Source organism: Capsicum annuum, chromosome 3 (assembly GCF_002878395.1).
Source record: "Capsicum annuum cultivar UCD-10X-F1 chromosome 3, UCD10Xv1.1, whole genome shotgun sequence".
Classification (NCBI taxonomy): Eukaryota; Viridiplantae; Streptophyta; class Magnoliopsida; order Solanales; family Solanaceae; genus Capsicum; species Capsicum annuum.
In genome coordinates this window covers 244,534,611-244,546,726 of record NC_061113.1, presented here as the reverse complement: position 1 = coordinate 244,546,726, position 12,116 = coordinate 244,534,611, and the positions used below count along the sequence as shown (strand labels likewise).

General features: G+C 37.4%; 1 protein-coding gene across 1 annotated transcript; it reads right to left on the bottom strand.

The window, feature by feature from the left end:
- Positions 1 to 9,531: 9,531 nt before the first annotated feature.
- LOC107866002 (cytochrome P450 71A3) lies at positions 9,532 to 11,572 on the bottom strand. Its single transcript, XM_016712187.2, has 2 exons — positions 10,581 to 11,572; positions 9,532 to 10,400 (listed from the first exon to the last, which is right to left on the bottom strand). The coding sequence occupies exons 1-2, from the start codon at positions 11,481 to 11,483 to the stop codon at positions 9,792 to 9,794; spliced, it is 1,512 nt and encodes a 503-aa protein (XP_016567673.2). The 5' UTR covers positions 11,484 to 11,572; the 3' UTR covers positions 9,532 to 9,791.
- Between the last annotated feature and the right edge of the window lie 544 nt (positions 11,573 to 12,116).

Sequence of the window (12,116 nt, the reverse complement as noted above, 5' to 3'; positions counted from 1 at the left end):
TGATATGTCCATATAGAGGAGTATGGAAGAAAGGGACACGAAGTATTTGGAGTCTATGATGATGCTTATATGATCGAAAGAGACTTGAGTCGGATAAGATTGAAGCCAAGTCTCAAGATTGAGAGGAAGACGAGGTTCAAAATGAAGATGTTGGCTGAGACTTGTTCATATTGAGCTCTCGGGTTCTTCATGTTTTGCGGATTGTTTTGAGTATTTTTTTTAAGTGGCCAATTAAATGAAGTGAAGCCATGAATTTGTGGGCAAATTCTTCTCAAGATGGAGAGGATGACACGAGAATAATCATGGAAATAGACTTATGTGGGTGTGCATTGAAAGCAACCAAGTGTATGTGAAAGAGAAGTGTAATTAAAGGCCCAAATACACAGTAAAACAGTCCACTCCATACACTAGAGGGGCAGCCCATTCTTGAAGGGCCTTTTTGATTATTTTAACTTCTATTTGTTTTGTAATATATAAGGAACATGTTAGGGTTTATTCACTTATTTTTTGAATGTTGAAAATGGTATAACACACTTGAAACCCTCAAGTTCTCTCTCTTGTGAGGCTTGATCGAAACTAGGTTACAACATTAGGGTGAAATCTCTTTTGTTATTTGTTTGCTTGGAACTTGGGGTGTTTGAAGGATTGAGGTCCTCTCTTGTGTCTCTTTGAAGAGTGTAGGTTTTCCTACTATCATCATTAAGGGTCTTTGTGTGTCATCTACACTTAGGTTCTTAGTCATTATAGTAGTTTATGTCTCACTATTTATCCCTTTGTCTTTTTTAATCTTGTAACGTTATATCTTGTTGTTGTGGAATCCGAATCTGGTTATCCTTGTTGTTATCTTGTTCATCTCGTTATTATTGTGTTGTTGGATATTTTTGGGTGTCAAATACACCCTTGTTTCTTGTATTCTTGTTATACTTGTCGAATCCGAGTGAGGTCCCCTTTTGGTCCATGTTTTTTCTTGAATTTGTGGACTGTTTGGGGTATGTTTTGTGCTTTCCCTTGTTTGTCTTGTATCACCAAGTCACAGAGAAAGTTATGGCCAACAAGGATATCGAGTTTATTGTCACTGATCAAATAGGGAGTTCGGGCAATGAGAATTTAAGAGCTAATGAAGAGATTTATCACCAAGTCACAGAGAAAATTATGGCCAACAAGGATATCGAGTTTGTTGTCACTGATCAAATAGGGAGTTCGGGCAATGAGAATTTAAGAGCTAATGAAGAGATTTGAAAATTAAGGCAACAAATGATAGAAATGCATCGAGCTTGGGCTAATGGGTTGCCACCTCCTCCATTTCCCGCTGATAATATGGAATATCTTTCTAGCTTGTCTCCAGTGTCACATACACAGTTTCCTATTTTTGTTGACACACCACTACATGCATCAGGACCTGCTCCGGGGAAACACTATCCAAACACTTCCAATATTTATTTCCTCACTCCTCAACACAAAGCTACCACATGCTCGGCTCCACCCACCGTTCATGTTTTTGCAGCACCACCCCCACCCAAAGCTCCTACTTTTGAGGTTTGTCCATAAGTTGTGCCTCCCTAAGCTGCGAGAGAGCCCGTATTGAATATTTTTGCTGATCAATATCATGCTATTGAGCCCACATTTAAGTCGACTAATCCTTATGGATACACTCATCCGCCTGAATTTTCTCTTAATGCCAAAAAGCCTGTTATGAAGACGAACAAGAAGAAATGACCAAAAAATTGAGAAGTTTGGAACTGGCTATGAAGAGTCTCCAAGGGCCTGGGGGGTACAAAAGTGTCTCATATAAAGATTTGTGCATGTTTTCAGGTGTTCATCTCCCTTTCGATTTTAAGATGCCAAAGTTTTAGAAGTATGATGGACACGGGGATCCGGTGGCGCATTTGATACGTTATTGTAACCAACTAAGAGGTGTCGAAGGCAAAGAAGAACTGCTCATGGCTTACTGTGGTGAGAGTCTTTCGGGTCTAGCCTCAGAGTGGTTTGTTGATCAGGATATTGATAGGTGGAATAGTTGAGATGATTTAGCTAATGAATTTGTGCAACAATTTCTATATAATAGGGAATTGATCCTTGATGAAAAATCCCTAACCAGTATGAAGAAGAAGAATATTGAGAGTTTCAGGGAGTACGCGATCAGATGGCGTGAACAAGCATCTAGGGTAAAACCGCCAATAAAAGAAAGCAAGATAATGGAGGTGTTTATTCAAGCGCAGGATGAAACATATTATCAACACTTTTTACCTGCATTAGGCAAGCCATTTATTGAGGTCCTCAAAATGGGAGAGATGATAGAGGATGGAATTAAGGTTGGTCGCATTGTTAGTCTTACAACATTGAAAACGACTACTCAAGCAATTCAAAAGGGTTCAGGAAGTGTTGGGGAGATAAAGAATGAGGAAGATGCATCTGCTATTGTAGTTGGACAGCGAGAACGGTCAAGAAGACCCCGTCGTAGTTACTCTCAAGCACAAACCCAAGTTCACGCCCAAGCTCCACATAATCACTCCCAAAATCCATTATACTCTGCTCCTCCACCTCCATACCCAGTATGTAACGCACAACCTTATATTCAACCCCCATCTTACCTACAGTGGAACACACCAACTCCTCAGAGTCATCCTCTAACTCCACAAACATACCAAAACCCTTCTAAGCCCGATTTTCTATCTAAGTCAAATGATGAAATAAGGCAAAAGTCAAGAAATAGCTTCACACCAATTGGAGAGTCGTATGCCAGTTTATTTCAGAGATTGGTACAATGAGGCATGATCACTCCTCTCCTTAGGTGCACTCTTAATCGGCATTCAAGAAATTTTGATCCTAATATACGATATGCGTATCATTCTGATGCTCAGGGTCATAGTATTGAAGATTATCGAGATTTGAAAAGAGAAATTAAAAAGATGATTCAAGATGGATTAATTATGGTGCAGAACGTTGACAGTGAGGGAAGTTCTAGTCATGCTGATATGCAAACCAGTGGCTAAGTCGTCAAGCTGAGCAATTGAGAAGTCACCCCTTTCCTTACTAGGAAGAGGTTTGGTAGTTTGTTTTGTCTTCTTTTCTGTTTTCTAAATTATTTCAGGGTTGTAGTTCGGGATCTATTTTCTTTTGTCCCTTTGTCGTTTATGTTCAAACTCTTCTAACTTTTATTTCAACTAAATGAATTGTCCCTTTCCCTTTGTGTTTAAATATGTGTTGTTTGTTTGTTTTCTTTATACAGTACATTTTATGTTGATTCTACTGATATGACATGCTAGCAAAATTTTCAGCCAGATTTTAAAATCCAACTTAACCATGAAACATTGAATCAGAGGGCTAAAGTTAGAAAAAATATCTGAGGAAATAGGTAGAGTGCTGAGACATTTGGTGACAAGTTGAATCCTTCTTTGAAAATTAAGGCACTTATTTTGAGAATCACAAGAATAACCCGGTCATCAATTAAAAGACATGTCTTAATTAGGTCAAATAGTGGCTGCGTGAACAGAACGAAAATCAGCTCCACAAAATCACGAGTCATTCAATGTGAGGAATATGTAACAAAAGTGGAGTTGTATGCTAGAAAAGCGCAGAAGAAATAGTGATGCACAGACTCAGTCAAAGTTAATGCTGCAAAAAATGTCACAAATGATCTTTCATCTTTCACTTCCATATTGCATGATATGTATTTGCATTTTTAAGGATTGATATGACGAAGACATTTCATTCTACTATCAAAACATTGTGTCATCCTTTGTTTACCCCATTTGAGATTTAATCCTCTTTTCTTTCATACCCATCTTTATGAATCAAGATAGAGTTAGTAAAACTCAAAAGAAATGTGTCGAAAAAAAAATGTGTGTCCAAAAGGAAAGAAAAGAGAAGAGTGTCAAAAATTGGGTCAGAAAAAAAAATTCCAAAGAGAAAAGAGAAAAAAAATCAGAATCAATCAAAAGAACAAGCTGCCAGAACTATGCATGACCTGATTCTCCTCTCTCGGGGGTGAGATATGTAGGCTTCCCTACTAAGGGCTCGATCCAACCAAATAAACAATTTAGAGTCACCCAATTAAAAGAAACTGGGGCATGAGTTAATCCTCATTGTTTGAGTCGATTCCAAAAGTTATAAGTCCTACCCCACTTCAAGTGTCGTTTGGGCCCCATGCTATCCTTTTTTTCTAACCCTATCCAAAAGTAAAATTACAACCAAAGAAAGACCTTCAGATCAATCTTTGAGGATGTTAAGGCTAAGCATGCAAGGGATATGATGACACATTTTGGGAACTACTTGTCTTCCTTAGCATAGGGAATCAGGAGAGAAGTAAAAATGAAAGAGTTTCATTGGTGAAAACCCTCACGAGCACCATAAGGATATGGTAAGTTGAAAAAGATAAAAATAAGAGAGTCTTATCGGTGAAAACTCTCACGGGCACCATAAGACAACTGTGAGTTAAAGGAAACGAAGATAAGAGAGTCTTATTAATGGAAAACCCTTACAGACACCATAAGGTAATGGTGAGCTGAGAGAAAGAAAAAAGCTTGTTGGCGAAAACCCTTTAAGGCGCCACTAGCTGAATGAGGTCTTAAATGCAATTGACCTAAGGAAGAAACTCAGTTTTAAGGCCATTAACTCAACAACAATGGGTAGAAAGTTTAGATGAAAAGATCAAGCTGCTTAATCCAAAATGCATGGCATAATCATTAGTGTTGACTGTCATTTTTAGATGAATTTTTCGTTTCTTTGTTTCAAAAGGGGACATTCATTGTCTTTACTTTCTTCTCTTTATTTTTATTTTATCTTTCTTGAGTCAGTTATCCAAACAAAAATTGTCATTTTTTTTCGTTTCTTGTCTTTGAGTCAAGTCCGTGTCAAAATAAGTGAAAAAAAAATTTCAAAACTGGCTACCAGCTTCTTTAATTGCACAAAGCAAGACAAAATATAACACATGAAAGAGCCATGATTGTGAGCCAAAAAAGGGAATGTAGAAAGTTTTGTCAACAGAGAAGTCAGGGAACTCATGGAAATACCAAGGTTCAAAGGGTCTATCTGAGAAGCATGGCAAAGCAGAGATACTGTGTTTGTTTTAGTCACTCTTAATAATCTGAGTTCGGGTCAATGATTCAACAAGTCAATGATATATGCTAATGGTTGGAAGCAATTTTAAATGGGACGAGGGCAAGAGCGATCGCCGCGAAAGCTAAATCCACAAACCAGCCACCATGTTTTAAACTCACAAGTTTTCTTTGATGAAACAGGAAATATATTACCTTCAAAGCAAGGACTTCAGAGCATAAATATCAAGGATTGCAATACCTCATTTCTACAAATGCAGAATAATCAAATCATGGTAAAAAATCATCATCCTATATCCCTCGGAGACACTTTCTTGTACAGGAATTTCAGTTTTCATTTGCTAGGTGATACACTTCTTAAATTGAAAATTCACTCCTAGGAGACGTACCTTCTAGTTGAGTCATTCCCTTTGATTCCTATAAGACGTAACTTTTAGTCGAGTCATTCCCCTTGACCCCTAGAAGACGTACCTTTTAGTTGAGTTATTCCCCTTGACCCCTAGAAGACGTACCTTTTCGTCGAGTCATTCCCTTTGATTTCTATAAGACGTACCTTTTAGTCGAGTCATTCCCCTTGACCCCTATAAGATATACCTTTTAGTCGAGTCATTCCCTTTGATTCCTATAAGACATACTTTTTAGTTGAGTCATTCCCCTTGACCCCTAGAAGACGTACCTTTTAGTTGAGTCATTCCCCTTGACCCCTAGAAGACGTACCTTTTATTCGAGTCATTCTCTTTGATTCCTATAAGACGTACCTTTTAGTCGAGTCATTCTCCTTGATCCCTAGAAGATGTACCTTTTAGTCGAGTCATTCCTCTTTACCCCTATAAGACTTACCTTTTAGTTGAGTCATTCCCTTTGATTCCTATAAGACGTACCTTTTAGTTGAGTCATTCCCCTTGACCCTTAGAAAACGTACCTTTTAGTCAAGTCATTCCCCTTGACTCCTAGAAGACGTACCTTTTATTCGATTCATTCCCTTTGATTCCTATAAGACGTACTTTTTAGTCGAGTCATTCCCCTTGACCCCTAGAAGACGTACCTTTTAGTCGAGTCATTCCCCTTTACCCCTATAAGACGTACCTTTTAGTCTAGTTATTCTCTTTGATTCCTATAAGACGTACCTTTTAGTCGAGTCATTCCCCTTGACCCCTAGAAGACGTACCTTTTAGTTGAGTCATTCTCCTTTACCCCTATAAGACGTACCTTTTAGTCGAGTCATTTCCCTTGACTCCTAGAAGACGTACCTTTTAGTCGAGTCATTCCCCTGATTCCTATAAGATGTACCTTTTAGTTGATTTATTCCCCTTGACTTCTAAAAGACGTACCTGTTAGTCAAGTCATTCCCTTTGATTCCTATAAGACGTACCTTTTAGGCGCGTCATTCTCCTTAATTCCTATAATGATGTGACTTTTACAAAAGTCCTTTGATGATAAACTGGGGCAAAATTTAATTCTTGTTGTTTGGAACTTCACTTTTCTAGCAAATGATCTTTTTATACAATCTTTGTTTGGGATAATTTTCTTTTTAGTTTGATGTGATTTCAGGAGCCAGCCTGAAGAACGTGGCGAATAAATAAAAAGTCAAGCAACATGGTGAAGAAGTTGAAAGTCAAGCAACAAGAGGAAGAAAATTGAAAGTCAACAGTTGAAAAAAACAAGTCAGGAGCCCGCCTGAAGAACAGGGTGAAGAAGTTGAAAACCAAGCAAAAGTTGAAGAAATTGCAATTCAGGCGCTCGCCTGAAGAACAGGGTGATGAAATTCAAGTCAAGAGTCCAAAAAAAGCTGCACAGATAGGATTTTTGTAATTTCATTTATGTTTTAACTTATAATTTTCATTTTTTATGAAATAACAGAGCTGCGGACTGGAACCTCGACAGAACCTCGCTCGACTCTCCAACTCGGTATAGTCCCTCTTCTTTCAGTCCTTGGGGATACCTGTGACTTGATTCCCTCATAACTAGGGATAAATATGATGTCCAAATTCAAGACTTAGTTTCCCTCCTTCCTTCTGTTTCATTCTTTTTGAATAATGGTCGGCACAAAATTCTATCTCGTTGTCTACTTCTTTGTCAGAAAACACTTCGTGTTTACATTCAAAGGGGTCATGCTATAGACACCTAATTTTGTCCCTCTCAAGTTCAATTTTATTCATTTTAGCTCACTTTACCACACACCCTCATCCATGTGATTATACCCCACAAAAATTAACAAATGCCTAACCAACCTAATCCTCAAGATTCTCTTACTAACAAATTAACAACCCTCCCTATTAAAATTTGACTACACATCATCACCCCCACACCCCTTCACCATTACCTCATGTGACCCCCTCCCCCTACCTAGCTTTCTTTACATGTTTTTGCCAATTCTATATATACAGAATTCCAAAAGGGGAGGGGAGGGGGGGCACTCACAGATTCTCTCACAGGAAATCCCACTCACACCTTCTACAATATACCATCACATATATACACCATAGGCATATAAACAGCTCTGGACGAAAGAGAACCCTCTCAGAATAACAATTGACAACACTCATCCTCACAATACACAGCAAGATATACATATACACAGACCAAAACTTCATCATCTTGATCATTTTTCTTTTTCTTTTTTGAATCCCATCAGATGCACCCAAAAATGGCACACACCAGTCAAAATATTTGAGAGGTAGAGTCTCGATGAGAGAGAGAGTAACGGAGAAAGAGAGATAAAGAGATCGAGGTGGGAGAGATTTGAGAAAAAAAGAGATCAGGGAGGGAGAGATTAGAGAAAAAACAAGGAAGAAATATGCAAAAGGAAATTTGGACGAGTTTTCACCAGAAAATTTCGTCGCCGTCAGTCGCATTCTTGATTCCAGCTACCGCGGAGCTTGCCGGAGCTTCGGTTAAGCTGTCAGTCCTATCCCATCCCAAAACATTGAAACAACAATAAAAAATAGTCGGTTAATCGATCCCAACTCCAAAAACTCATCGGGAAAACCATCGGGTTTGGGTAGAACAGATCTCGGGGTTGAAATCTCTAATTCGAGGTGAAATTTGACTCAATTTTGGCCGTTTGGTTGAGGTTCGATGAGGTCTAGTTCGTGAGCTACGGTAAGTAGCGGAACCTGAGGTCAAAACAGTCCGCAAATTTTAGTTTGAATCGTTGGTCTTTTGGGTATGTTCGTTTCTTTGGGTTTGATTGAGTTGTCAGGTCCATGTTGAGTTCGTTGAATCGAGGTCTTGATTCGTGAACTCCGAATCCATTGCTAAGTGTTCGGAATAAAATTGAGGTCTATTTCTCATCCCATTTTTTGATTAATTTTGATTGTTTGATGCCTTATGTGGTGAATTGATAATGTGTGGATCTTGCTTTGTTTGATTTGGTGTTGTTCGGATCATGAATGTTGATTAATTGGTCACTTGAATTGGTTAATTGGTTGATAATGACTTGAATTCGTTTGAGGTAAATGAAATTGGGATGGGAGTTGAAAGTTGATAAAGTGCATATTGTCGTTTTGATTCATTAATGTTAATTGAACTTGATAGTATCATGATAGGTTGATTGGTTTAGGCAAACATAGGTTGGGTAGGCAAAGTTTAGAATTTGTGGCTTTGGTTGTTTGTTGAAAATTCCGTGGAATGTTTGAAATTTTGTTGAATGGTTTGATTTTCTGGCACTAAAAATGTATTCATTTGGCCGGGGAATGCCTCGAGGGATTTGTATTGATTTATTCGGGGAATGCCCTGAAGTATTTTGTACCCGTAGGACGTTCGTTAAGAAGGCCCGAGGTGGCAGATGGAGCTTAGTTTAGGATTAGTTTAGAATAGAATAGGTTTACATTTTCGCATTTCTCATTATTCAGGACTGTATAATTAGACTCAACACTATATTTTGAATTTATTTTGTTTCGTGTGTTTGATTGGTTGCTTTATGTGTTTTGTGTGGTTTATACATTTGTAATGTCAAATTAGCCGATATGCTCACCAAACGACCATGGTCGAACCACGGGATCAAGGGGTGCCTAACACCTTCCCTTCGGTCAATAGAATTCCTTAGCCAGAATCTCTGTTCGCAAACTAGTTTTTTAAAGAGTCAAATTATTTCGACGAGTGGCGACTCTGAGTTTAAATATAAATAATCCTTTTTTGAAACAAATTTTCACCTTTTGTCACTCAATAATAAAAAATCCTTTTTGAACTTAAAATTCAATCTTTTTGGTAAAAAAACGGGTGTGACAGATATAAATAATCATCTGGAAATTTTCAACTTGTTTACCTTGTAGGAGATATGAGCATATATAATTTGATGACTTTCTTGTCCTAAAAAAATTCAAAAGTGCCTTTATTAAACTATTTCTACACCTTGGATGATCATTCGTTGGAAAATATGAATTTACAGACCTACTAATTACTATTAGCACAATAAAACAATACAGAGAAGAGTTCCAGAATAATGTTACACACCAAGAAGGATACAACTCCAGGAACAAAAAGAAGCCAAGGATTTTGTCGGCATTTCCTTCAGGACTTGCCTAGAATTCCATAGTATTACATACAATCAATCAGCACCGGTATCAAGTCTATGCTTCAATGGACAAAAGATGGCAAAGTAAACAAAAAGAGAGCTATACAAATATAAGAACACAAACCAGAACATTTTTTAGTCACAAGCGTTGAGATAGCCATAAGATAAGCGATCTGCATAATATATAAGACTAAATGGATTGGAGATAAAAACACTTCCTAGTAACAACTAGAGCATGGAGTGGCCACTGCTAACAAAGGTGATTTTCTACGAATTGTGAGACCAGTGCATTCAGCCATGTCCAAATCCTCCGGTTTTATCCCTTCTGGTAATGCAAAATTAAACTTACTCACAAGTCTTGCTAATGCTAACTCATTTATCACAATAGCAAAAGCAGTTCCTGGGCAGCCCCTTCTTCCTGCTCCGAACGGAATCAACTCATAGTTTAAACCTTTGAAATCAATGTTACTGTTTAAGAATCTCTCGGGTCGGTACTCCTCTGGATCATCCCATGATAAAGGATCTCTTCCGATTGTCCAAGCATTGATAATGACTTGACTTCTAGCGGCTATATGGTAGCCAAGTAATTTTACATCTTTTGTGGATTCTCGAGGAACTAGTAGTGGAATCGGTGGATGAAGCCTGAGAGTCTCTTTGATCACTGCTTTCAGATAGTGCATATTTTCTAAGTCATCCTCTGTCACCTCTTGGGCTAATCCTCGCACCTCATTCTGCAATTTTTCCATGGCTCTCGGATGCATCAAAAGTTCTGTCATTATCCACTCTAAAGCTGTATATGTTGTATCCGTACCAGCAGAAAAATTATCCTACGCATTGAAAAGAAAACACAAAATATGTAAATGGATTATGTGGAAGCATAACAATATCCTACATCACCAAGTTTTGAACTATGAAACAGTACAGTAGTACGAATTATATTTAAATGCTTCTAAAGGAAAATTAAAACAAAACACTTTGAAGGAATAAATAATATGAGAAATGCTTACCAAGATGAGAGCTTTCAATGAATCTCTTCGAAGAGGAAATCCAGTTTCCTTTCCATTCTGAATTTCCAACAAAACGTCCACGAAGTCTTTTGTTTCATCCGTACTGTTCCCTTCTTTCTTGTTCCTACTAATGTGTTCTTCAATCACACTCTCCAAAAATTCATCCAACTCTTTAGCTATTTTCTCCACCTTGCTGTCCAAACCACTGATTTTATTGACCCATTCAAGCCATGGAATATAATCTCCAACGTCAATAGTACCTATAAGTTCCACGAATTTATCTAGGGTGGCCTTAGCATCTATTTCGCTTTCCCCTTCATTATATTTTCTCCCTAACGCCACTCTATTGATAATGTTATTAGTCATCCGACAAAAAAGATCTCTCAAATCTATCGCCGAGCTTGATGAATCACACATTTGCTTAACTTTTTCAATCATGTTGGATGTTTCTTCTTCTCTCACATGACGATAAGATTGAACTCTTTTGTTGCTGAGCATGTGAAGCACAACGATGCTTCTAATCTGTCTCCAGTATTCACCATAGGGACTAAACGCCACGTCCTTTGAGCCATAAAGGAGTCTATCAGCCATGATAGATTTAGGCCTGCTTGACCATTCGAGATCGTGAGTTTTCATGATATCACGAGCAGCTTCAGCAGAAGAAGCAACAAACACTGGCTTGCTACCCAAGTGAAGTAGCATGACAGGACCATATTTTTTCGATAGTTCATGGAGCGAACGGTGAGGATGGGATCCAAGTTGATGTAGATTTCCTATGATTGGAAGCCTTCTTGGAGAAGGTGGTAAATTTTTTTGATTATTTGAAGTAGTAAAGAACCACTTATGAAGGAAGAAAATGAAAACAAACAGAGAAACAAGAACAGAATACCAAGGAAGCACCATTTTTTTTTTCTTTGGGGAATATTCAGGAGAGAAATGTAGAAGTGGGTGATATATGGCTGATGTTTTAATTAAGAGTTTAACTAGGGTGGGTTGTGGTGCTGTAGTGGATGGATTGCTCCATCCTTAATCAGAGATCGAGGGTTATGGAGTAAATTTTTTTTCGACATAAATTCAAATTAATTGGATTTCAATGCGAATATCAGATACCGAATAAAAAATCAAAATAAAATAAAATTAAGAAGTTTAACTAGTATTCATCGTCCCGTGAAAGCTGTTTTTTTATACGACTGAATACTTTAAAGTCTATTTTATAAAAAAAAAAAAAATTAATTATTTTTACTTTTATATTCAAGTTATAAATTAAGAAATTAATCTTAATAGGCAATTTATACTCTGTATTTTGCAGTATACATGTTATGTTATTATTATAACACGTGTTATTGAAAGAGTTGATTCTACGATCTTCTTGTTCTCATTGATGTAAATTCTAACCTTTATCTTTGTTTAACATTCATTGAAACAAATTAACAATATCAACCTTAGAAGTATTAATTATCATCACCATATATGATATTTTTCTGTTTCAAATATGTGATATTTCTGATTTTTGAGAACGGAAAAGAGTCTAATATA